Genomic DNA, 25884 nt, shown 5'->3' with positions numbered 1-25884 from the left:
AAATGCTGAACTAATAGCCCGCAGGGTCAGAAAAAAACAAAATCGATTATGCGTCTCAGTAAAGAGCTACAGTATGAATCCCCTTACAGTATTATTAGAGGAAATTCAAGGACTTTCTGACTTTCAGACTAACCCTTTGTTGCATACATACTGCAGACAAAGGCACTATTGGTTGAGATTGTGTGTGTGCATGGAAGAGTGTTTAAATGGTGCATGTTTGTTTGCGGGCATGCATTTGTGCTGTCATGGATCATTTCCTCTCGTTACAAGCCTCATCTCTCAACATAATTTAGTTTGCTTTAGGCAGAAACAGGTAGGCTAGCTGAGCCATGTTGTGGATTGTGCAGCAGAAGCAGGTAGGTTAGCTGAGCCATGTTGTGGATTGTGCAGCAGAAGCAGGTAGGCTAGCTGAGCCATGTTGTGGATTGTGCAGCAGAAGCAGGTAGGTTAGCTGAGCCATGTTGTGGATTGTGCAGCAGAAGCAGGTAGGTTAGCTGAGCCATGTTGTGGATTGTGCAGCAGAAACAGGTAGGTTAGCTGAGCCATGTTGTGGATTGTGCAGCAGAAGCAGGTAGGTTAGCTGAGCCATGTTGTGGATTGTGCAGCAGAAACAGGTAGGTTAGCTGAGCCATGTTGTGGATTGTGCAGCAGAAACAGGTAGGTTAGCTGAGCCATGTTGTGGATTGTGCAGCAGAAGCAGGTAGGCTAGCTGAGCCATGTTGTGGATTGTGCAGCAGAAACAGGTAGGCTAGCTGAGCCATGTTGTGGATTGTGCAGCAGAAACAGGTAGGTTAGCTGAGCCATATTGTGGATTGTGCAGCAGAAACAGGTAGGTTAGCTGAGCCATGTTGTGGATTGTGCAGCAGAAACAGGTAGGTTAGCTGAGCCATGTTGTGGATTGTGCAGCAGGTAGGCTAGCTGAGCCATGTTGTGGATTGTGCAGCAGAAGCAGGTAGGCTAGCTGAGCCATGTTGTGGATTGTGCAGCAGAAACAGGTAGGTTAGCTGAGCCATGTTGTGGATTGTGCAGCAGAAACAGCACGTAGGCTATCTGAGCCATGTTGTGGATTGTGCAGCAGAAACAGGTAGGTTAGCTGAGCCATGTTGTGGATTGTGCAGCAGAAACAGCAGGTAGGCTATCTGAGCCATGTTGTGGATTGTGCAGCAGAAACAGCAGGTAGGCTATCTGAGCCATGTTGTGGATTGTGCAGCAGAAACAGATAGGCTAGCTGAGCCATGTTGTGGATTGTGCAGCAGAAGCAGCAGGTAGGTTAGCTGAGCCATGTTGTGGATTGTGCAGCAGAAGCAGCAGGTAGGTTAGCTGAGCCATGTTGTGGATTGTGCAGCAGAAACAGGTAGGTTAGCTGAGCCATGTTGTGGATTGTGCAGCAGAAACAGGTAGGTTAGCTGAGCCATGTTGTGGATTGTGCAGCAGAAGCAGCAGGTAGGTTAGCTGAGCCATGTTGTGGATTGTGCAGCAGAAACAGGTAGGTTAGCTGAGCCATGTTGTGGATTGTGCAGCAGAAACAGCAGGTAGGTTAGCTGAGCCATGTTGTGGATTGTGCAGCAGAAGCAGCAGGTAGGCTAGCTGAGCCATGTTGTGGATTGTGCAGCAGAAGCAGCAGGTAGGTTAGCTGAGCCATGTTGTGGATTGTGCAGCAGAAGCAGGTAGGTTAGCTGAGCCATGTTGTGGATTGTGCAGCAGAAGCAGCAGGTAGGCTAGCTGAGCCATGTTGTGGATTGTGCAGCAGAAACAGGTAGGCTAGCTGAGCCATGTTGTGGATTGTGCAGCAGAAACAGCAGGTAGGTTAGCTGAGCCATGTTGTGGATTGTGCAGCAGAAGCAGCAGGTAGGCTAGCTGAGCCATGTTGTGGATTGTGCAGCAGAAGCAGCAGGTAGGTTAGCTGAGCCATGTTGTGGATTGTGCAGCAGAAACAGGTAGGTTAGCTGAGCCATGTTGTGGATTGTGCAGCAGAAACAGGTAGGTTAGCTGAGCCATGTTGTGGATTGTGCAGCAGAAACAGGTAGGCTAGCTGAGCCATGTTGTGGATTGTGCAGCAGAAACAGGTAGGTTAGCTGAGCCATGTTGTGGATTGTGCAGCAGAAACAGGTAGGTTAGCTGAGCCATGTTGTGGATTGTGCAGCAGAAGCAGCAGGTAGGTTAGCTGAGCCATGTTGTGGATTGTGCAGCAGAAACAGGTAGGTTAGCTGAGCCATGTTGTGGATTGTGCAGCAGAAACAGGTAGGTTAGCTGAGCCATGTTGTGGATTGTGCAGCAGAAGCAGGTAGGCTAACTGAGCCATGTTGTGGATTGTGCAGCAGAGTGCCCCTCAATAAAGTGAATGCCCGTCTTGTTAATCATTCCGCAGCTCTAATGGCTTCGTCAATACCGACAGCATCATGGAGCCACAGGAAATCCAGGGTCGTCCACCTCTCTGCCTCTCCAACCTGTTTTCCACTCATTAATGCCAGACTCCAGCCTAGATTTCTAATGAGGCCTTTGTCCTTTTCTATGCCAATCACATTTCTTTTCCACAGCTTTTTCTATTCTACAGGTAAAGCTTGTCCACACAACATTTCAGAATGGAGCTAGTTCTCGATTTTGATTGGTTCATGTGGTGATGGAGAGCAAATGCAGTCTGGGAACCTATCATCTGATGACTAAATAAGACTATCGGACAGACGGATGATATTTTGGGCTTTCCGGTGTAGAGCAGATGTCCGCGCCAAGACTTCTGCTTCCGTGCGCCGCGGTCATTGTTTACAGTCTGATTGCCACAAGAATGGAGTTGATCGATCAATACTAGGTTTTATAGGTGTTTTAGGTCCAGGCAACATTTTTGGCTAATCTCTATAACAGATAACTGCATCTGAGACATCATCGGACTAAACAATGACGAAGACTTGGCATGGATGTCCGCTCTACACCGGAAACCAAGAAATGTCGGCCGTCTGTCCCAGAGTCTTATTAGTGGTCATACTGATAGACCCTGTGTACCCAGATTGATGCAGGTGGGGTTATAAGGCATGACTAACTGTCATTTTCTGGACCTGGGTCAAATAACACTGGCAAATCATTCCAAGTGATTGCTTTAACCTGCGTGTGGGCTACCAGATGGGTGGCATATCAAAAATGTAACCTAAATTGGCTTTCCATTACTTTCCTTTGATTTACTGAACTCTGCCTTGCTTTGTATCATGTTATGTGGCAAAACCCACCCACCTAGCAACTAAATAGGACACATCAAACAAACCATAAAAAGTGCCTTGAAATGTAGTTCCAGGTCTGGTAGTTTCACACCGACGTGCATCTCCACATTTTGTGCCTTTCCACTCATGTCAGCCTGTGCAGAAGGTGTAACTTTAAGCCTTTTGATGTGAGCTCCTGAGCTAGGGCTCAAAGTGAAGACAGCAGAGACGGAGAGAGGGAAACACCCCCCACCCCCTTGAAATCATGAACCATTCTCCCCAAGGGGCTTCATCAGTGGTATAATAGGGCCTCAATTGATTTACAAAGTGCACTCTTATGAATAACACAGTTCTATTGATTTCAATTGTACTCCAAGTGCAATTGGGTATGAATTAACAATGGAACCATGTAAATTCCCATGTAAGAGGTGAGATTGCTCGATATCGTCTTGCCCATATGACTCACGCTTCATTTGGTTTGTGACAGTTGTGTAGTCTCACAGGTTCCTCGTGGGTTGCAGGAGTTGGGTGACTTTATCCGATGACATGGATTTGAATCAGAGTGCAGCAACATCTGGGCATAATGTAGGACATCATGTTCCATTTTAAGAACACTGTTCTCTGCGTGTACCGAGGATTAGTGCAAGTGACATTTTCCTGATTTTATGGCAGAGCAAAACATAACATGTCAAACCATTTATATTTTTGCAGAGATTAAGATTCTGGAAAAAAAGCTATTGAGTGCAGCGACACCCTTTTTGTACCAAATTTAATCTAGGGTTTGAGAGACTTAAGTCTGTTGGGTTTTGCTATTTGTTGTAACTTTGTTAATGATCAGAAGTGTGGACCTTTGACCATCATATGCAGCTCAGAGCTTTCCAATTATATGCAGTACTGATTTTCAGCCCAAATGTCACCAAACCCTCAGTATGGTGTGTGTGTGTGTGTGTGTGTGTGTGTGTGTGTGTGTGTGTGTGTGTGTGTGTATGCGTGCGTGTGTCCTCACCCTCTGGAACACACAGAGGACTGGGGTAGCAGCCCACTAACCAAAGTACACGGTGTGTACTTCGGCTAGCGATGGTGATTTTGTCTCAGCGGACCGAGCACACACTATTGGAATTGACACACTGTCACCTTTAATCAATGTTCAAAATGGCCTCCACCCCTCTAGTTTGGGCACTGTGTGTGTTCACTCACCCATCTGTCTGTGTGTATTCATCCACCTGTGCTTGTGTGTGTGAGAATATATGAATGTAGCACCACCACAGCCGAGTCTGTCTAGACTACCACGCACTTCATTAGATTCAAAATGGTCAGCCAAAGTTCCACTTAGTCAACCAGCAGGCCACTTTACTCTCAAGAAGAGCCGCACTCTCGCTCTCACAGAGCGACTCTTCCGTCAGCAAGATAGCCGCTGTGCCACGGTGGCAAATTAACTCAGCCACCAGTGAATTGTTGCAACAGTTTGTCTGCAGCCGCTTATGTCTTCTACATGGCCAGACACTTTGGCAGCCATTGTTTACACTGTAGGTGTTATCTGCTTCAAGTCTCCCAACCACGTGGTCTAGTGGGCTGAGAGAAAACAAGTTTTTCTCCGAGATCATTCATTTCTATGAACAGTGCGAGTTTGATAGAACATATTTGTATTATCTATTATCTTATCTGTATCTATGAATCCCCACTGTAGTGCTTTTGAAAGGAGGAGACATGCATGAAAGACTGAGACTGGAGGAAGAAAGATCAGTAAGGGACAGGTGTAGGTGTGTGCACGTTAGGGATGCCATGGTGTGGATATTTTCCCACTGAGTAATAAACACGTGACAACACCGATGTTACCGGTGACACCGTATAAGGTTAAAAAAAAAAAGGCTCCTCAGCTATCCTGTCCTCATGGTCCAGTCAGTCAGCCCCTCCCCGCTGCTGTGTCAGGTTAGATTGGACGCTCACAGTCACAACACTGGCTGCCTCACAATACGCACTTATGACTGCATTTGACTTGAGACAACTTTTCTGACCCTCCTGGAGACAATCTTTCTCAAAAGAGACTAATGTTAGCGACAAATCTGGAGACTTTTTCTCACATGGGATTAACATTACCAGCAAGCAGCAGTAAACAGGCAATGACGATGGTAGCGTGTGCCTTTACAACAGCTAAAGGTCCTGCTAGCATTGATGCTAAGTTAGCATCGATGCTAGCAGACTGTGGTATTAGCATCGAAGCTAGCGGACTGTGGTATTAGCATCGATGCTAGCAGGACTTTTAGCTGTGGTAAAAGCACATGTCCAGAGATGGCAGTGACAACAGAATACACATGCAGGCTTAGCTAAGGGTCTTACCTACATGTGTATGAGTGGGGCGTTGTGCTCATTATGTATAACTAATGTTACTTGCTGGTCTAACCAGAGAGAGATGATGAACAGTACTGTAGTCACACTGCAGCCCAGAGGGAGCACTTGTAATTTACACCGGCGCACGCTGAAACTGGCACGAGCGGGAGTTTTCTTCTTTCATATTTCTTCCTCCATAAAAATGAACCGTGTTACCAGTGGGCATGTTATGTAATTGGTGTATGCCACCACCAAGTAACACCAACTACCGCGGCAAGCCTAGTGTGTGTGTGTGTGTGTGTGTGTGTGTGTGTGTGTGTGAGAGAGAAAGAAAGGGCAGCCTAACCTCTTCTGCCATCTCTCTCAGCTTAGCCTCCATTATTAGAGCCCAAACTGAATGGCCTGCCGCTCTTCCTGTCTCTCTCTCCCAATCATCTCTCTGATCATTCTCTCTGTCTCGCTCTCGTTCTGAATCTCCCCACACAACCATAGTAGGACCTCTCTCTCTTCGTCTTCCTTTCCCCATCTCTCTATCCCCCTCTTCTCATCCCTCTCTGTCTCTCCCTCTCTCTCTCCCTCCTTCCCTCTCTCTCTGGCAGCCTGGTGGCACTCGTGTCTGGCTGCAGTAGCAGAGCAGCAGCAGAAGCAGCAGTCACATACCTGCACTCGAGTGGAACAAACAGGGATGGCTGGCTGCTCACGGAAGGTCATCAGCCCTTGGCGCAGCGTGCACGCGTGCGTGTTTGTGCATTAGAAATAGATAGAGCTCTAACAGTATGTCTAAGACAAGTCGTGCACGCGTGCGTGTTTGTGCATTAGAAATAGATAGAGCTCTAACAGTATGTCTAAGACAAGTCGTGCACGCATGCGTGTTTGTCCATTAGAAATAGATAGAGCTCTAACAGTATGTCTAAGACAAGTCGTGCACGCATGCGTGTTTGTCCATTAGAAATAGATAGAGCTCTAACAGTATGTCTAAGACAAGTCGTGCACGCATGCGTGTTTGTGCATTAGAAATAGATAGAGCTCTAACAGTATGTCTAAGACAAGTCGTGCACGCGTGCGTGTTTGTGCATTAGAAATAGATAGAGCTCTAACAGTATGTCTAAGACAAGTCGTGCACGCGTGCGTGTTTGTGCATTAGAAATAGATAGAGCTCTAACAGTATGTCTAAGACAAGTCGTGCACGCATGCGTGTTTGTCCATTAGAAATAGATAGAGCTCTAACAGTATGTCTAAGACAAGTCGTGCACGCATGCGTGTTTGTCCATTAGAAATAGATAGAGCTCTAACAGTATGTCTAAGACAAGTCGTGCACGCATGCGTGTTTGTGCATTAGAAATAGATAGAGCTCTAACAGTATGTCTAAGACAAGTCGTGCACGCGTGCGTGTTTGTGCATTAGAAATAGATAGAGCTCTAACAGTATGTCTAAGACAAGTCGTGCACGCGTGCGTGTTTGTGCATTAGAAATAGATAGAGCTCTAACAGTATGTCTAAGACAAGTCGTGCACGCGTGCGTGTTTGTGCATTAGAAATAGATGGAGCTCTAACAGTATGTCTAAGACAAGTCGTGCACGCGTGCGTGTTTGTGCATTAGAAATAGATAGAGCTCTAACAGTATGTCTAAGACAAGTCGTGCACGCGTGCGTGTTTGTCCATTAGAAATAGATGGAGCTCTAACAGTATGTCTAAGACAAGTCGTGCACGCGTGCGTGTTTGTCCATTAGAAATAGATAGAGCTCTAACAGTATGTCTAAGACAAGTCGTGCACGCGTGCGTGTTTGTGCATTAGAAATAGATAGAGCTCTAACAGTATGTCTAAGACAAGTCGTGCACGCGTGCGTGTTTGTGCATTAGAAATAGATAGAGCTCTAACAGTATGTCTAAGACAAGTCGTGCACGCGTGCGTGTTTGTGCATTAGAAATAGATAGAGCTCTAACAGTATGTCTAAGACAAGTCGTGCACGCGTGCGTGTTTGTCCATTAGAAATAGATGGAGCTCTAACAGTATGTCTAAGACAAGTCGTGCACGCGTGCGTGTTTGTCCATTAGAAATAGATAGAGCTCTAACAGTATGTCTAAGACAAGTCGTGCACGCGTGCGTGTTTGTCCATTAGAAATAGATGGAGCTCTAACAGTATGTCTAAGACAAGTCGTGCACGCGTGCGTGTTTGTCCATTAGAAATAGATAGAGCTCTAACAGTATGTCTAAGACAAGTCGTGCACGCGTCCGTGTTTGTGCATTAGAAATAGATGGAGCTCTAACAGTATGTCTAAGACAAGTCGTGCACGCGTGCGTGTTTGTGCATTAGAAATAGATAGAGCTCTAACAGTATGTCTAAGACAAGTCGTGCACGCGTGCGTGTTTGTCCATTAGAAATAGATAGAGCTCTAACAGTATGTCTAAGACAAGTCGTGCACGCGTGCGTGTTTGTGCATTAGAAATAGATAGAGCTCTAACAGTATGTATAAGACAAGTCGTGCACGCGTGCGTGTTTGTCCATTAGAAATAGATAGAGCTCTAACAGTATGTCTAAGACAAGTCGTGCACGCGTGCGTGTTTGTGCATTAGAAATAGATAGAGCTCTAACAGTATGTCTAAGACAAGTCGTGCACGCGTGCGTGTTTGTCCATTAGAAATAGATAGAGCTCTAACAGTATGTCTAAGACAAGTCGTGGACGCGTGCGTGTTTGTCCATTAGAAATAGATAGAGCTCTAACAGTATGTCTAAGACAAGTCGTGCACGCGTGCGTGTTTGTGCATTAGAAATAGATAGAGCTCTAACAGTATGTCTAAGACAAGTCGTGCACGCGTGCGTGTTTGTGCATTAGAAATAGATAGAGCTCTAACAGTATGTCTAAGACAAGTCGTGCACGCGTGCGTGTTTGTGCATTAGAAATAGATGGAGCTCTAACAGTATGTCTAAGACAAGTCGTGCACGCGTGCGTGTTTGTGCATTAGAAATAGATGGAGCTCTAACAGTATGTCTAAGACAAGTCGTGCACGCGTGCGTGTTTGTGCATTAGAAATAGATGGAGCTCTAACAGTATGTCTAAGACAAGTCGTGCACGCGTGCGTGTTTGTGCATTAGAAATAGATGGAGCTCTAACAGTATGTCTAAGACAAGTCGTGCACGCGTGCGTGTTTGTCCATTAGAAATAGATAGAGCTCTAACAGTATGTCTAAGACAAGTCGTGCACGCGTGCGTGTTTGTGCATTAGAAATAGATAGAGCTCTAACAGTATGTATAAGACAAGTCGTGCACGCGTGCGTGTTTGTCCATTAGAAATAGATAGAGCTCTAACAGTATGTCTAAGACAAGTCGTGCACGCGTGCGTGTTTGTGCATTAGAAATAGATAGAGCTCTAACAGTATGTCTAAGACAAGTCGTGCACGCGTGCGTGTTTGTCCATTAGAAATAGATGGAGCTCTAACAGTATGTCTAAGACAAGTCGTGCACGCGTGCGTGTTTGTGCATTAGAAATAGATAGAGCTCTAACAGTATGTCTAAGACAAGTCGTGCACGCGTGCGTGTTTGTGCATTAGAAATAGATAGAGCTCTAACAGTATGTCTAAGACAAGTCGTGCACGCGTGCGTGTTTGTGCATTAGAAATAGATAGAGCTCTAACAGTATGTCTAAGACAAGTCGTGCACGCGTGCGTGTTTGTCCATTAGAAATAGATGGAGCTCTAACAGTATGTCTAAGACAAGTCGTGCACGCGTGCGTGTTTGTCCATTAGAAATAGATAGAGCTCTAACAGTATGTCTAAGACAAGTCGTGCACGCGTGCGTGTTTGTCCATTAGAAATAGATGGAGCTCTAACAGTATGTCTAAGACAAGTCGTGCACGCGTGCGTGTTTGTGCATTAGAAATAGATAGAGCTCTAACAGTATGTCTAAGACAAGTCGTGCACGCGTGCGTGTTTGTGCATTAGAAATAGATAGAGCTCTAACAGTATGTCTAAGACAAGTCGTGCACGCGTGCGTGTTTGTGCATTAGAAATAGATAGAGCTCTAACAGTATGTCTAAGACAAGTCGTGCACGCGTGCGTGTTTGTGCATTAGAAATAGATAGAGCTCTAACAGTATGTATAAGACAAGTCGTGCACGCGTGCGTGTTTGTCCATTAGAAATAGATAGAGCTCTAACAGTATGTCTAAGACAAGTCGTGCACGCGTGCGTGTTTGTGCATTAGAAATAGATAGAGCTCTAACAGTATGTCTAAGACAAGTCGTGCACGCGTGCGTGTTTGTCCATTAGAAATAGATAGAGCTCTAACAGTATGTCTAAGACAAGTCGTGCACGCGTGCGTGTTTGTGCATTAGAAATAGATGGAGCTCTAACAGTATGTCTAAGACAAGTCGTGCACGCGTGCGTGTTTGTCCATTAGAAATAGATGGAGCTCTAACAGTATGTCTAAGACAAGTCGTGCACGCGTGCGTGTTTGTCCATTAGAAATAGATAGAGCTCTAACAGTATGTCTAAGACAAGTCGTGCACGCGTGCGTGTTTGTCCATTAGAAATAGATAGAGCTCTAACAGTATGTCTAAGACAAGTCGTGCACGCGTCCGTGTTTGTCCATTAGAAATAGATAGAGCTCTAACAGTATGTCTAAGACAAGTCGTGCACGCGTGCGTGTTTGTGCATTAGAAATAGATAGAGCTCTAACAGTATGTCTAAGACAAGTCGTGCACGCGTGCGTGTTTGTCCATTAGAAATAGATAGAGCTCTAACAGTATGTCTAAGACAAGTCGTGCACGCGTGCGTGTTTGTCCATTAGAAATAGATAGAGCTCTAACAGTATGTCTAAGACAAGTCGTGCACGCGTGCGTGTTTGTGCATTAGAAATAGATAGAGCTCTAACAGTATGTCTAAGACAAGTCGTGCACACGTGCGTGTTTGTGCATTAGAAATAGATAGAGCTCTAACAGTATGTCTAAGACAAGTCGTGCACGCGTGCGTGTTTGTCCATTAGAAATAGATGGAGCTCTAATAGTATGTCTAAGACAAGTCGTGCACGCGTGCGTGTTTGTCCATTAGAAATAGATGGAGCTCTAACAGTATGTCTAAGACAAGTCGTGCACGCGTGCGTGTTTGTGCATTAGAAATAGATAGAGCTCTAACAGCATGTCTAAGACAAGTCGTGCACGCGTGCGTGTTTGTCCATTAGAAATAGATAGAGCTCTAACAGTATGTCTAAGACAAGTCGTGCACGCGTGCGTGTTTGTCCATTAGAAATAGATAGAGCTCTAACAGTATGTCTAAGACAAGTCGTGCACGCGTGCGTGTTTGTCCATTAGAAATAGATGGAGCTCTAACAGTATGTCTAAGACAAGTCGTGCACGCGTGCGTGTTTGTGCATTAGAAATAGATAGAGCTCTAACAGTATGTCTAAGACAAGTCGTGCACGCGTGCGTGTTTGTCCATTAGAAATAGATGGAGCTCTAACAGTATGTCTAAGACAAGTCGTGCACGCGTGCGTGTTTGTCCATTAGAAATAGATAGAGCTCTAACAGTATGTCTAAGACAAGTCGTGCACGCGTGCGTGTTTGTCCATTAGAAATAGATAGAGCTCTAACAGTATGTCTAAGACAAGTCGTGCACGCGTGCGTGTTTGTCCATTAGAAATAGATAGAGCTCTAACAGTATGTCTAAGACAAGTCGTGCACGCGTGCGTGTTTGTCCATTAGAAATAGATGGAGCTCTAACAGTATGTCTAAGACAAGTCGTGCACGCGTGCATGTTTGTCCATTAGAAATAGATGGAGCTCTAACAGTATGTCTAAGACAAGTCGTGCACGCGTGCGTGTTTGTCCATTAGAAATAGATGGAGCTCTAACAGTATGTCTAAGACAAGTCGTGCACGCGTGCGTGTTTGTCCATTAGAAATAGATAGAGCTCTAACAGTATGTCTAAGACAAGTCGTGCACGCGTGCGTGTTTGTCCATTAGAAATAGATGGAGCTCTAACAGTATGTCTAAGACAAGTCGTGCACGCGTGCGTGTTTGTCCATTAGAAATAGATGGAGCTCTAACGGTATGTCTAAGACAAGTCGTGCACGCGTGCGTGTTTGTCCATTAGAAATAGATGGAGCTCTAACGGTATGTCTAAGACAAGTCGTGCACGCGTGCGTGTTTGTCCATTAGAAATAGATGGAGCTCTAACAGTATGTCTAAGACAAGTTGTGCACGCGTGCGTGTTTGTGCATTAGAAATAGATAGAGCTCTAACAGTATGTCTAAGACAAGTCGTGCACGCGTGCGTGTTTGTGCATTAGAAATAGATAGAGCTCTAACGGTATGTCTAAGACAAGTCGTGCACGCGTGCGTGTTTGTGCATTAGAAATAGATAGAGCCCTAACGGTATGTCTAAGACAAGTCGTGCACGCGTGCGTGTTTGTGCATTAGAAATAGATAGAGCTCTAACGGTACTTCTAAGACAAGTCGTGCACGTGTGCGTGTTTGTCCATTAGAAATAGATAGAGCTCTAACAGTATGTCTAAGACAAGTCGTGCACGCATGCGTGTTTGTGCATTAGAAATAGATGGAGCTCTAACAGTATGTCTAAGACAAGTCGTGCACGCGTGCGTGTTTGTCCATTAGAAATAGATAGAGCTCTAACAGTATGTCTAAGACAAGTCGTGCACGCGTGCGTGTTTGTGCATTAGAAATAGATAGAGCTCTAACAGTATGTATAAGACAAGTCGTGCACGCGTGCGTGTTTGTGCATTAGAAATAGATAGAGCTCTAACAGTATGTCTAAGACAAGTCGTGCACGCGTGCGTGTTTGTCCATTAGAAATAGATGGAGCTCTAACAGTATGTCTAAGACAAGTCGTGCACGCGTGCGTGTTTGTGCATTAGAAATAGATAGAGCTCTAACAGTATGTCTAAGACAAGTCGTGCACGCGTGCGTGTTTGTCCATTAGAAATAGATAGAGCTCTAACAGTATGTCTAAGACAAGTCGTGCACGCGTGCGTGTTTGTCCATTAGAAATAGATAGAGCTCTAACAGTATGTCTAAGACAAGTCGTGCACGCGTGCGTGTTTGTGCATTAGAAATAGATAGAGCTCTAACAGTATGTCTAAGACAAGTCGTGCACGCATGCGTGTTTGTCCATTAGAAATAGATGGAGCTCTAACAGTATGTCTAAGACAAGTCGTGCACGCGTGCGTGTTTGTCCATTAGAAATAGATAGAGCTCTAACAGTATGTCTAAGACAAGTCGTGCACGCATGCGTGTTTGTGCATTAGAAATAGATAGAGCTCTAACAGTATGTCTAAGACAAGTCGTGCACGCGTGCGTGTTTGTGCATTAGAAATAGATGGAGCTCTAACAGTATGTCTAAGACAAGTCGTGCACGCGTGCGTGTTTGTGCATTAGAAATAGATAGAGCTCTAACAGTATGTCTAAGACAAGTCGTGCACGCGTGCGTGTTTGTGCATTAGAAATAGATAGAGCTCTAACGGTACTTCTAAGACAAGTCGTGCACGTGTGCGTGTTTGTCCATTAGAAATAGATAGAGCTCTAACAGTATGTCTAAGACAAGTCGTGCACGCATGCGTGTTTGTGCATTAGAAATAGATGGAGCTCTAACAGTATGTCTAAGACAAGTCGTGCACGCGTGCGTGTTTGTCCATTAGAAATAGATAGAGCTCTAACAGTATGTCTAAGACAAGTCGTGCACGCGTGCGTGTTTGTGCATTAGAAATAGATAGAGCTCTAACAGTATGTATAAGACAAGTCGTGCACGCGTGCGTGTTTGTGCATTAGAAATAGATAGAGCTCTAACAGTATGTCTAAGACAAGTCGTGCACGCGTGCGTGTTTGTCCATTAGAAATAGATGGAGCTCTAACAGTATGTCTAAGACAAGTCGTGCACGCGTGCGTGTTTGTGCATTAGAAATAGATAGAGCTCTAACAGTATGTCTAAGACAAGTCGTGCACGCGTGCGTGTTTGTCCATTAGAAATAGATAGAGCTCTAACAGTATGTCTAAGACAAGTCGTGCACGCGTGCGTGTTTGTCCATTAGAAATAGATAGAGCTCTAACAGTATGTCTAAGACAAGTCGTGCACGCGTGCGTGTTTGTGCATTAGAAATAGATAGAGCTCTAACAGTATGTCTAAGACAAGTCGTGCACGCATGCGTGTTTGTCCATTAGAAATAGATGGAGCTCTAACAGTATGTCTAAGACAAGTCGTGCACGCGTGCGTGTTTGTGCATTAGAAATAGATAGAGCTCTAACAGTATGTCTAAGACAAGTCGTGCGTGCGTGTTTGTGCATTAGAAATAGATAGAGCTCTAACAGTATGTCTAAGACAAGTCGTGCACGCGTGCGTGTTTGTGCATTAGAAATAGATAGAGCTCTAACAGTATGTCTAAGACAAGTCGTGCACGCGTGCGTGTTTGTGCATTAGAAATAGATAGAGCTCTAACAGTATGTCTAAGACAAGTCGTGCACGCGTGCGTGTTTGTGCATTAGAAATAGATAGAGCTCTAACAGTATGTCTAAGACAAGTCGTGCACGCGTGCGTGTTTGTGCATTAGAAATAGATAGAGCTCTAACAGTATGTCTAAGGCAAGTCGTGCCAGTTTTGCCTCTGCCACAACCCGGTCATGTGATTGAGCCTATAGCACATATTCCGCTATATGTCGAGCTTCCAATCGGGGGTGGCAAGTGTCTGTGGCCCTTAGAGTTGTTGTACCCATGCCCTTGTCGCTGTGACGTGCATACTCAACAGCAAGTCACAGGTCAAGCAGCCTGCCGGCTGTGCCTGGCGCCTGTGGTGACCATACCGCCAGCCCCCACCCCCGCCCGCCCCAGATGCCACGGTGATGCTCACCACGGTAATGAATGGTGACACGCTAATCTTTGTCATCCCTGATTGGTGCTGCAGGTTTGATTAAAAGCCAGGCCATGTCACCTCTCTCGGCATTGTGAGACGCATATCTATTACCTGAGGCTGTGTGTGTGTGCTTGTGCATACAACATGTATGTGGCTGGCTGTGTGCCTGTGCACATGCTTGTCCAACGCTGTAGAAAAGAAAAGAAAAAAAGGCCATGCTGTTGTGGAAGTTTGTGAAGCGTAGCTGCGTTTTCACTCTTCATTAACCTCAGCTGCCCTCAATCCCCACAATCCTACCTCCTTTCCCTCCTCTTCCTTCCCTACTTTTTTCTTCCCTCCTCCAACTCTTTTCTTTCTGTAGCATTTGTGGGATGAATAATTGGATGTAATTGGCTAGTGTGACCCTGTCTTTTGTTAGTGTGTAGGCAGGGCAACAGGGCTCAATGCTTCTGTCACTTGTTCCATGGCCAAAAATAGGCTATTTTTTCTTTTCTTTCTTTCTTTTTCCCCAAATCCCATTCAGCAGTAGTAGCAATTTGACTCCCTTGCTCGCACATACTTCTCTCACACACTTCTCACCCTAACCCTTCAGTCACATCACTCCAGTAAATGTCTTACCACTGCACAGTACCACATCAATGCTGTAATTGGCTAATGTTAGCATGCCAAAGAGCCAGCACATAGTTAGGGATGCACCGATCCACTTTTTTCACTTCCGATCCGATTCCGATACCTGAATTTGGATATCTGCCGATACCGATATTATGCCGATACCAATATTTTTCTTGAATATACAGTATAGGCAAAGATTTGGCCAATTAAAGTTTTTTTTTTAAATATACCTTGCAAAAAGCAGACAAAATTAAGAAAATATACAAGGCAAAGAAGGATACTATTATACATTATTACACAAATTACGGCCAGCTGTGTGCTGGAATTGCAAAAAAAAAAAAAAAAAAAAATCCGATCCGATCCGTGAATTAGTGCCATATCGGCACCCGATACCGATATTGGATCGGATCGGCCCCATCCCTACACATAGTCCCGGGTATGATTAGCCTAGCCCCAACACTAGCGCTGCCCTCCAAAGAAGAGAGAGAGAAAAGACAACACTAAAACTGGCTAATCTAATTAGCTTGATGATACCATGCAGTTAAATAATTAGCCAGAACCTAATTGGCTAATATTACTGTGCAGTAAAAAAAGAAGAAGACCATTACTGTCTGCTCCTCTTTCCTCCTCTGTCTCTATACTTTGAAAGTGAGCACTTCTCAAATAGCCTACAGAAATGAATGGTAACAAGCTGTGCTAGTGCTACACAAAAGTTAGCGCGGCGTGAAGCTTGGCTGCTCTTTCTGACTTTTGAGTTCACCGCCCATCTTGGCTCCCTGTCTCCTCCTATACAGTACGTCCACCCCACCGCTTCATCTGCACGGAGGTTATCAGCTCGCTTTCATCCTGACCATCTTGTGTGTGTGTGTGCATACACGTGCTTAACACACGGTATTTGAAGGTGCATACACACTCAGTCTTTCTCTCGACACACACACACACACCACTCCAGCATGTCTGTACAGTTTGACATGTGGCTTCAGGCAAAGCACTCCTCCCTAATGAGCCTCCTGCCCTCTCTTCCTCTGGGGGGGCCATAGAGAACCAACCTTGATGCAGCATAGGGAGGATATGACCTGCTTACACACACACACACACACACATACTCAGACCCTCTGGGTCTTTACTGTACTTGCTCAAAAAAGAATGCTGGCTGGTGGAAACATTGGATGTTTTTATGTGTGTATTGTCACCTGTTTTGGATATCTGTTCTGAGCGTGTATTGATGCCTGACACTTTTCTTTGCTGAGTGAGGGATGCCAGTAAGGCATATCTGAACAAATCCATCGTCAGAGTCAAATGTGCAAATCATAGGTACAGTATGCATCCAGCGGATAGGGGAAATTTTAAATATTTCTTGATGAGTGGACATACCAAGAACATTTCCAAGGCCCACTTGATTATTAGCGTTTCAAATCTTGTTCTGTGTTTCGTTATCTTTTCACCAATCTTATTTAATTTTTTAACACAAATAATCTTAGAAAAAATTAAGCAGCTCTGCACTTTTTATGTATGAAAAATATCTGGTACTCTAACTCACACATGACCGGTTCTACTGCATTTCTATAGTCCACTGACATTTTTTTTGTTTGTCTCACCTGTGTTTGTCTGTGTCCTATAGATCTGGGCTAACTATGAGGAGAAGCCAGTGGAGGAGGTGGTGCTTCTGACGGAGGAGAAGGAGCGTGTGCCCAACTACAGATCAGTCTGCGTCACTGAGATCAGTGACAACATGCACTTCTACACACAGGATGTAGAGACAGGTACCCGGAGAGTGTGTGTGTGTGTGCGAGAGGATGATTATCTGTATGTAATACCTGTGAGTGTGTGTGTCTGTGCAGGAGCAGCAGACTATGCCCCCTATCTTCCCACTGGCCTTAGGTGCAAAAACTGGCGTTAAACGCAAAAAAAACGCGCCTTGCGCCTGCCTCGGGAAGATAGCATCCTGGTTTTAGGCCCCAAAATGCGCTTTACGCCGAAGAGGCGTGGCGCAGTGCCAGAATAGACCAGAATGGGCATTTCTGCCTTAAATACCGGCGTAACGATATCTTCCCCCCTGGCGTTAATTTAGCGCTTAGCGCTTTTCTAAACCAGGCCTTATTCAGTGCGCCGCGGATATTACTGTGCCTATTTACGCACAGCTCTCCTCTGCCGATGTCACACTTTCTCCCCCTCTCTCTCTCTCTCACTCCCTCTCTCTCGCGCGTCAGACAGGCACAAAGACCGATGCAAAAAAAGTTGTTATATCGTAGTTTTGAGCCCCTGTCATTCAGAGGTTGTTGAGCCACATGTGAATTTGTGAAATCTCCCAGCATGCATTGAGGCTAATCCATTTCGACAAGTAATAGCAACCAAATCAGCCTAAATAGGCTAAGTGGTAGATAGAAATAATGTTTCTGTTAACACAACATGCAATTCTCGAACATTTCAATATTGGACAAAATAAAACATAGAAATCAAAACACAACCCTAAGTGAAACATATATGTAATCCAGGTGGTATATATATCCCTTGCAGATTTAACGTGATTTAGATGAGTGACAGCCGTAACATGGTTCTACTGTGATGTCCTACTGTGATGTCCGCTCCAATAAGACTTGGCTTACTTCACATTTACTTTTACAATAAAAACACATTTATGCAATGACTTTACATAATGTAGGCTATATTTATGTGCATCATCCTACCTGTGCAGCAGGGGAGAGAAAACGATATCATTCTGGACAAACTTTCACCAATCTAATCTCATCATAACATAGGGGATAGGCTATATTTTTCTAGCCAATGCGTTTAGAACATTCTTTTCACTTTGATCTTGCTATAGTGTAGCGTATTTACATGCTTGCAGTATTTAAACTGCAGTGAGATTGGTTTGAGAAGCATAATAATATGGAATAATATATATGGAGACAGCCGGGGATGAAAGAGAGGGGGGAGCTCAGAGCGCCTCTGCTTTTCTGAAGCCGGACTGGATCGCTCCGTGGAATTGGAGCTTAAAAAGGAAGCTTGTGATTAGTTTACTCCACTTCTCCAATCAGCAGGTCGTGCATAATTATACGCTTAAAAGGCGTGGTTATAATGCGTAAGGCCACGTGTAGCGCCGACACCAAAATATGGAGTGCGCCGGTCCACGCCCACCAATATGAGCTGCGCCGGGCGCTAAGCGCTGTTTTAAGGCCGTTGCAACGATAGAGCACCTTATGGATGTAAATTGAAAAATTGCTAAAATTGCTATTGAGTAAAAGTGTTTGTATTTTTTGTGCCTACGTCACTATGCTCTGTGACAATCTCATACTAAATAGCTGTTAAAGGAACAGTTCACACAAAAATGGAAATTTTGCAATAATCTATTCACCCTCATGCCATTTGAAACGCGGGTCAATTTTATCCATACAACACCAAGAGACTTCACATTGACGTCAGTACAGTACAGCTGAAGTTTTCACTTAACTTGTGCTGGCAACCTCCCCGTGTGTTATATTGACAAACTTCACCTGTGTTTCAACTGGCATGAGGTTGAGGAGGAGATGATGAGAGACTTTTAATTTTTGGCTGAGCTGTTCCTTTAAAATGATACCTCCACACAGAGGTGCCAGCGATATTCTCTCGCCTCTTTTTTTTCCCCACACCAGACTGACTTTATGAATGACAATTATCTCCACTGCACAGACATTCCCCTCATCCCTCGCTGCAGCATCCCTCCCTCAACAAAACAAAGAATGTTCCGCTTGTTTTTACTGGTGAACGACAGGAATAAATCACACCTGTCACCACTGACGAGGGGAGGAAGGGAGGGAAAAGTTTGGCAATGGGAAAACTAACAATCCCTGGTGTCCCTGCATGGCTGCTCCCTCTGACAAGCTATAATATGTGTGGTTGTGTGTGTGCCTCTCACACATAATACCTCCCCCTCTACTGATTTGTGCTGGTTAACGGCCCATCCTTCACGTAGTGTGTTTGCCTAATGGACCGTCCTCTACCTTAGCCTAAGAGAGGGGGCTGTGTGTATACATCTGTACCTGTGTGTAGCTATTTGTGTACACAAGTGCTGCTTACACACATACCTGTGCTTGTTACACCTTATGCTACATGTCTGCTATAAATCCCCATTCATGAATCTATAAATAGTAGGGGGAAAATCTATATTTTTTAAAAGTTGAACACATTCACACACACCAACCAGAACCGATTTGAAGCCTTGATGTAAATTGCCTTCTTGTCATCCTGTGTGGATTCTTTGTTCTGTGTGTGTGTTTGTGGGGGGGGGGGGGGGGGGGGGGGCATGTGCTGCTCTCCTCTCAGCTCCCACCACATCTGGGTTCCTTGAGTGGCAGGCAACTTTGCCAGGGGCCATGAAATTGACTTTGGTCACCCTTACTTTGCCTTACCGCCATAATTAATTAATTTGTCTTGACTTACAGCCAATCTGAGCCCGGGCATCACTAGGGGGCGTAACAATCCAATCATGTGTGAGTGTGGAAGGCCTTTGGCCCCGCCGGTTCTTTTAAATGCCCTCTCCGTCCCCTCCCTTCACTCACAGCATTCCTGGAAAGCTCCAGGTGTTGGAAAGCACTCAGAAACAATATTTTCTTCCTCTCCTTCCTACAAGCTGCTGATTCAAATCTAAAGCCCTCGCACCCCCTCGGGCTACTTTAGCCTTTCTCCTGTTAAGGCCATGTGCCGGCTTTTGATCACTGCTCAGCATCAGTTGTCACTGGGAAGGGGCTGAAATGCTGCTGTCATATGTGAGCCTGCATCTAGGGTTAATGCAGCATCTAGGGTTAATGCAGCATCTAGGGTTAATGCAGCATCTAGGGTTAATGCAGCATCTAGGTTTAATGCAGCATCTAGGATTAATGCAGCATCTAGGTTTAATGCAGCATCTAGGGTTAATGCAGCATCTAGGTTTAATGCAGCATCTAGGGTTAATGCAGCATCTAGGTTTAATGCAGCATCTAGGGTTAATGCAGCATCTAGGGTTAATGCAGCATCTAGGGTTAATGCAGCATCTAGGGTTAATGCAGCATCTCGGGTTAATGCCGCATCTAGGGTTAATGCAGCATCTAGGGTTAATGCAGCATCTAGGGTTAATGCAGCATCTAGGGTTAATGCAGCATCTAGGGTTAATGCAGCATCTAGGGTTAATGCAGCATGTAGGGTTAATGCAGCATCTAGGGTTAATACAGCATCTAGGGTTAATGCAGCATCTAGGGTTAATACAGCATCTAGGGTTAATGCAGCATCTAGGGTTAATGCAGCATCTAGGGTTAATACAGCATCTAGGGTTAATGCAGCATCTAGGGTTAATGCAGCATATAGGGTTAATGCAGCATCTAGGGTTAATGCAGCATCTAGGGTTAATGCAGCATCTAGGGTTAATACAGCATCTAGGGTTAATGCAGCATCTAGGTTTAATGCAGCATCTAGGGTTAATGCAGCATCTAGGGTTAATGCAGTCAGCAGCACATACTGGAAGCATGGCAGAAGTACATGTGAATAATGGATGGGGGGGAGGTTATGCAATATGTACAAGGTCGGTTGCAGTGTAGGGACCTATTAGCATTGAGGAATAGTATGCAAAATCTACACATGGGTAAATTAATGGGGGATGAAACTTTTTTATTGATTTTTGGCATATTTCTCATCAATTCCTTTAGAATTATATATGAGGGACCTTGGGAAACATTTCCAACTTTCTCTCAGGAGCAGCATAAATGTTGCATTTAAAGAAATTGCATCCAAAATGCATTCCCCCCCTTTCCAAGCATTATATTGCTGCCCTCGGTGTATTCTGACAGGAGAGCTGCAAGTTATTTAATCTCTTCTCTTCTAAAGGCTCAATTTTAGATGATCCAGCAATGCTGGGGCCTTCTCTTTTTTCTCTTTAATTGGTCCGTGTTTTTGCACCAAGAACCTTATGTACAAGTACAAAAAAAGAATGAATAAAGCAGGGAAGCAAAGCCTGAACAGCCCTCACCCTCTGCCTCGGTCTCCTCATCTCCCTCTCTATCATGCCCCCCCCCTCTCTCTCGCCTTGCCTCCTTGTCTCTTCTTCCTTGCTCTCTTTCATTCTCGCTGACGCTTCCTTAAAGCTACATTAAGTCGTAGCAGCCCCTTGAACAGCACATCAAAGCATCGGGGCCTGTAAAATCATACAAGCTGAGTGCTTTGCAATATCATTACATGTTCTACCCCCTCTCACCCTCACCCTCCATTTCTGAAGTGCAGGAATTTGTATACACAGATAGGCTTGGGAGCGGAGGCTGAATTTCATACTGTAAATGCTCTTGAGATTGCACTTGATGACAGCATAACGTTTTACATAGCCGGTAAATTGGTTATAATGTTGGGGGCATCAATTTGCGCCGTAGTTCATGTCCCCTTTTAGATTGGCTAGCTTAAATCACATTTTGATTGGTTTTTGCCTCAACCAGTGTGAAATAGATTTTTTTTTTATGTACTCGTTAAGGCCCAAGCCTCTTCACATATATAAAGCACTTAGGCATTTAACCTCTTACATGCCATTTCTATCACATACGGTGCTGTGAAGTCATATATGAGTGACTCCAAATGCTCCCTGGCTCTGGACAACTACACATGCTTAAAGCCCTCACCAAAACTGTGCAAACAGGCCCACGTGATGCCACTGCACCCAGCTACTGTATGTCCTCCTCTCCTGTTACATTGTGACCAGCTACAGTAGGATCCGAGTCAAAGGCCAGGCACTGTCTTTTTACTCTATGTCTTCCTCTCCTGTTACATTGTGACCAGCTACAGTAGGATCTGAGTCAAAGGCCAGGCACTGTCTTTTTACTCTATGTCTTCCTCTCCTGTTACATTGTGACCAGCTACAGTAGGATCTGAGTCAAAGGCCAGGCACTGTCTTTTTACTCTATGTCTTCCTCTCCTGTTACATTGTGACCAGCTACAGTAGGATCCGAGTCAAAGGCCAGGCACTGTATTTTTACTCTATGTCTTCCTCTCCTGTTACATTGTGACCAGCTACAGTAGGATCCGAGTCAAAGGCCAGGCACTGTCTTTTTACTGTATGTCCTCCTCTCCTGTTACATTGTGACCAGCTACAGTAGGATCCGAGTCAAAGGCCAGGCACTGTCTTTTTTTGGCAGCCACTGCCGGCACTCCATTTGCCAGCTGGAGAACACTTTGGGCGAAGACTCCTTGACCAACCTTGAGGTAGAGCGCACCCGCGACAGGGAGGGCGCGGCTAACCGGCTTTTCCCTGGCCTTCCCCTGGCCCGCCTAATTACACACTCTGACACACACACACACACACACACACACACACACACACACACAGAAAACGACTGGACAGGAGCCAGAAACAAGAGTTGTTGTAAGTTGAAGTAGAGAGTGGAAGTATGGCTTTGACATTGTCAGTGTAATGATGGGAGGTTTGGGCCGGGCACGTGTCTTAACTTCCTCCTTCCTTAATTAGCTGAAGTAATCACTGACCTAATGTGATGATAATGATTTGGTTTCCCATCAATCATGTATGCTCAGCCTTTAACTTGTGATAAGATGCAAGGTGCTTTGGAAGTCACGCCAAATATCCACCACGTTCCCCTAAACCTCAAACATATGAACTTTAACTTGATCATTGATCCTCAGGTGACTTACCTGCTTAAATCAAGTTCAAATAAAATAAATAAATGAAACTCAGCAGAATAGTAAGCAGTTACAAATAAGGCACACAAAGAAAAATAAACAAATTATTGTGTGTAAACCACTTATGTCCCCAATAGTCCAAAAGAAAAGCTTTTAAAAATGTTCAGCTCATGTGCAGTGCAAGCAACTCACTGCATCCTGTGTTTCATTGTCTGTGCACAACACACACACACACACACACACACAGGCCTGTGTTCATCTCAGCATTGTGCTATCTTCTAAATAATTCTCAAACACTGTAGGAAGAAATGGATAGTTTGTAATATCTTTTATTCTTCGGGGGTTGCAAGCGCTCTGTATTTCACTTTTCCACTTTTTAATCATTCACATTTAATTACTCATAGTTTTCCCAGATCGGTGTCTTTTTGTACGTACGTATGAGCTCCGTTTGTGATTAATTTCATGTCGGAAATGGTTTTTCCTAGTCAGCGGCAAATTTGAGGGATTGCACTCTTAAATTCTCCGTTTATCTTAAGGGCCTTTATCTGCCGCTCTGTTGGTTCATCTCTCTCATTGTCTCACACTTTCTCTCCACACACATTGTTCTCTCTCTCCCTCCTCCCACCTCAATCTCTCCCTATTTTATTTGTGTATTTCTCTCTCTCCCCCCTCTCTCTCTTTCTCTCTCCGGAGGCTATATGTAATTACTGTCACAGGGGGACCTGCATAGATCTCTGTGACCTTGGACACTGTAAAAGACAGAGGCCACTCCAGGCACAGGGGGAGGAAGTGACGATGTGCTATACACCGCTCAAGGTTTGCTGCTATATTGGAGAGCCAGGATAATTAACCTGATAAATATAGCTTGGAAAACATTATAGGTGCAGAACCATGATGGCTATGGGGAGCATGGATATTGGACACAATGCTACTTTTTGAGGTGTTTTGACCAAGGGACTAGTATACCGGACTAGTTTTCCTGTAAACTCCTTATGACCTTAGGGCCTTGCCATATACACAACCAGGTTCCCAATGTGTTCTGATGTGTTCATGTTGGTTAAGACACTCCATCATGCGTTGGCTGTGTATGGCCTCGGCTTGGAACCCGGGCTGCGTTTCGACAGGATTTCCTCCGCCAGCCTAGCGGTCTTTCCCTGGTTTGGACTTCCCGCGGTTGTCCTCTCCATCGGACTGGATCAGGCCTGGCCTGGGCCGGCGAACACATTTCCTCCCTGCCCCGAGCCTCAGCTGCGGCCCAGTCGGCGGTACATCCTGTCTAGCGCTTGTTTCCTGGCAGCCGTACGGAGTCATAATGAGCGCAGTCGTTCCCCCCCTACCGGGTGCCACTCAGTCCACATTATTCACACTTCTACCTTTTACACACAGCAGCTGTTGCTCACCTAATGACGCTGGACCCGCCCACCAATGGAGCAAAGCAAGCAGGGAGCGGCTTTCACTCGGGCTAGGCTTCAGATCGGGTCCATTTTTCTTCTCCTTTGAATTGAATTCCACTAGTTTGAAATTAAATTTTTCGATATTGCCTTGCTTTTGCTTGGGCTGTTTTTACAGTATACTGCAGATTGCCTGTTAGTTTTGGACTGCATTTATATATGGTTTTCATATAAGTTTTCATATGGACTTTGGTCTTTGCTCCTTGTTTATGCTCTTCTTAATCTCAGCCCCCTTTGAGCGTTTCTTTATTTATCTGCCCTCTGTGGTCGTCTCCTCTTAAATGTCTGCCTTCCAAGGTCAAGACACCTTCAGGCAGCCAATATGGCCTCCCTACAATATATCACGGCAGCCTGCATTCCCCATTCTGAAGTGTACTTAAGTTCCCCTGGTCGCACTGGCATTCGCTAGTATTGATTTCAATAAGAGGACATGAGCGTTAGCATTCCATATTGATCTTGGTGAGGGCCTTTCTAATTGGATGTCATGGCAAGGCACCCAACTGAAGACCACTACAGTACAGTACAGCAGGGCTTAAGGGAAAACTGAAGACCACTATGTACAGTACAGCAGACTGAAGACCACTATGTACAGTACAGCAGAGCTTAAGGGAAAACTGAAGACCACTATGTACAGTACAGCAGACTGAAGACCACTATGTACAGTACAGCAGACTGAAGACCACTATGTACAGTACAGCAGAGCTTACTGAAGACCACTATGTACAGTACAACAGAGCTTACTGAAGACCACTATGTACAGTACAACAGAGCTTACTGAAGACTAATATGTACAGTACAGCAGACTGAAGACCACTATGTACAGTACAACAGAGCTTACTGAAGACCAATATGTACAGTACAGCAGACTGAAGACCACTATGTACAGTACAACAGAGCTTACTGAAGACCAATATGTACAGTACAGCAGACTGAAGACCACTATGTACAGTACAGCAGAGCTTACTGAAGACCAATATGTACAGTACAGCAGACTGAAGACCACTATGTACAGTACAGCAGAGCTTACTGAAGACCACTATGTACAGTACAACAGAGCTTACTGAAGACCACTATGTACAGTACAGCAGACTTAAGACCACTATGTACAGTACAGCAGAGCTTAAGGGAAAACTGAAGACCACTATGTACAGTACAGCAGAGCTTAAGGGAAAACTGAAGACCACTATGTACAGTACAGTAGACTTAAGACCACTATGTACAGTACAGCAGAGCTTAAGGGAAAACTGAAGACCACTATGTACAGTACAGCAGAGCTTAAGGGAAAACTGAAGACCACTATGTACAGTACAGCAGACTTAAGACCACTATGTACAGTACAGCAGAGCTTAAGGGGAAACTGAAGACCACTATGTACAGTACAGCAGAGCTTAAGGGAAAACTGAAGACCACTATGTACAGTACAGCAGAGCTTAAGGGAAAACTGAAGACCACTATGTACAGTACAGCAGACTTAAGACCACTATGTACAGTACAGCAGAGCTTAAGGGAAAACTGAAGACCACTATGTACAGTACAGCAGAGCTTAAGGGAAAACTGAAGACCACTATGTACAGTACAGCAGAGCTTAAGGGAAAACTGAAGACCACTATGTACAGTACAGCAGAGCTTAAGGGAAAACTGAAGACCACTATGTACAGTACAGCAGACTTAAGACCACTATGTACAGTACAGCAGAGCTTAAGGGGAAACTGAAGACCACTATGTACAGTACAGCAGAGCTTAAGGGAAAACTGAAGACCACTATGTACAGTACAGCAGAGCTTAAGGGAAAACTGAAGACCACTATGTACAGTACAGCAGACTTAAGAC

At 44.8% G+C, this 25884-nt stretch overlaps 1 protein-coding gene across 1 annotated transcript in view; it reads left to right on the top strand.

Moving 5' to 3' along the window:
• Nucleotides 1–25884, top strand: part of snd1 (staphylococcal nuclease and tudor domain containing 1) — a 400387-nt gene that overhangs the window by 321871 nt on the left and 52632 nt on the right. The window contains exon 18 of the mRNA XM_083657501.1: nucleotides 16599–16740. Coding sequence (XP_083513627.1) covers nucleotides 16599–16740 — 142 coding nt within the window. The remainder of the gene's footprint in view (nucleotides 1–16598; nucleotides 16741–25884) is intronic.

The sequence above is a fragment of the Poromitra crassiceps genome, assembly GCF_964638095.1.
Source record: "Poromitra crassiceps genome assembly, chromosome: 2".
NCBI classification, from domain to species: Eukaryota; Metazoa; Chordata; class Actinopteri; order Beryciformes; family Melamphaidae; genus Poromitra; species Poromitra crassiceps.
Note: the sequence above shows the minus strand (reverse complement) of the source record. Positions and strands in the feature narration are given on the sequence as shown.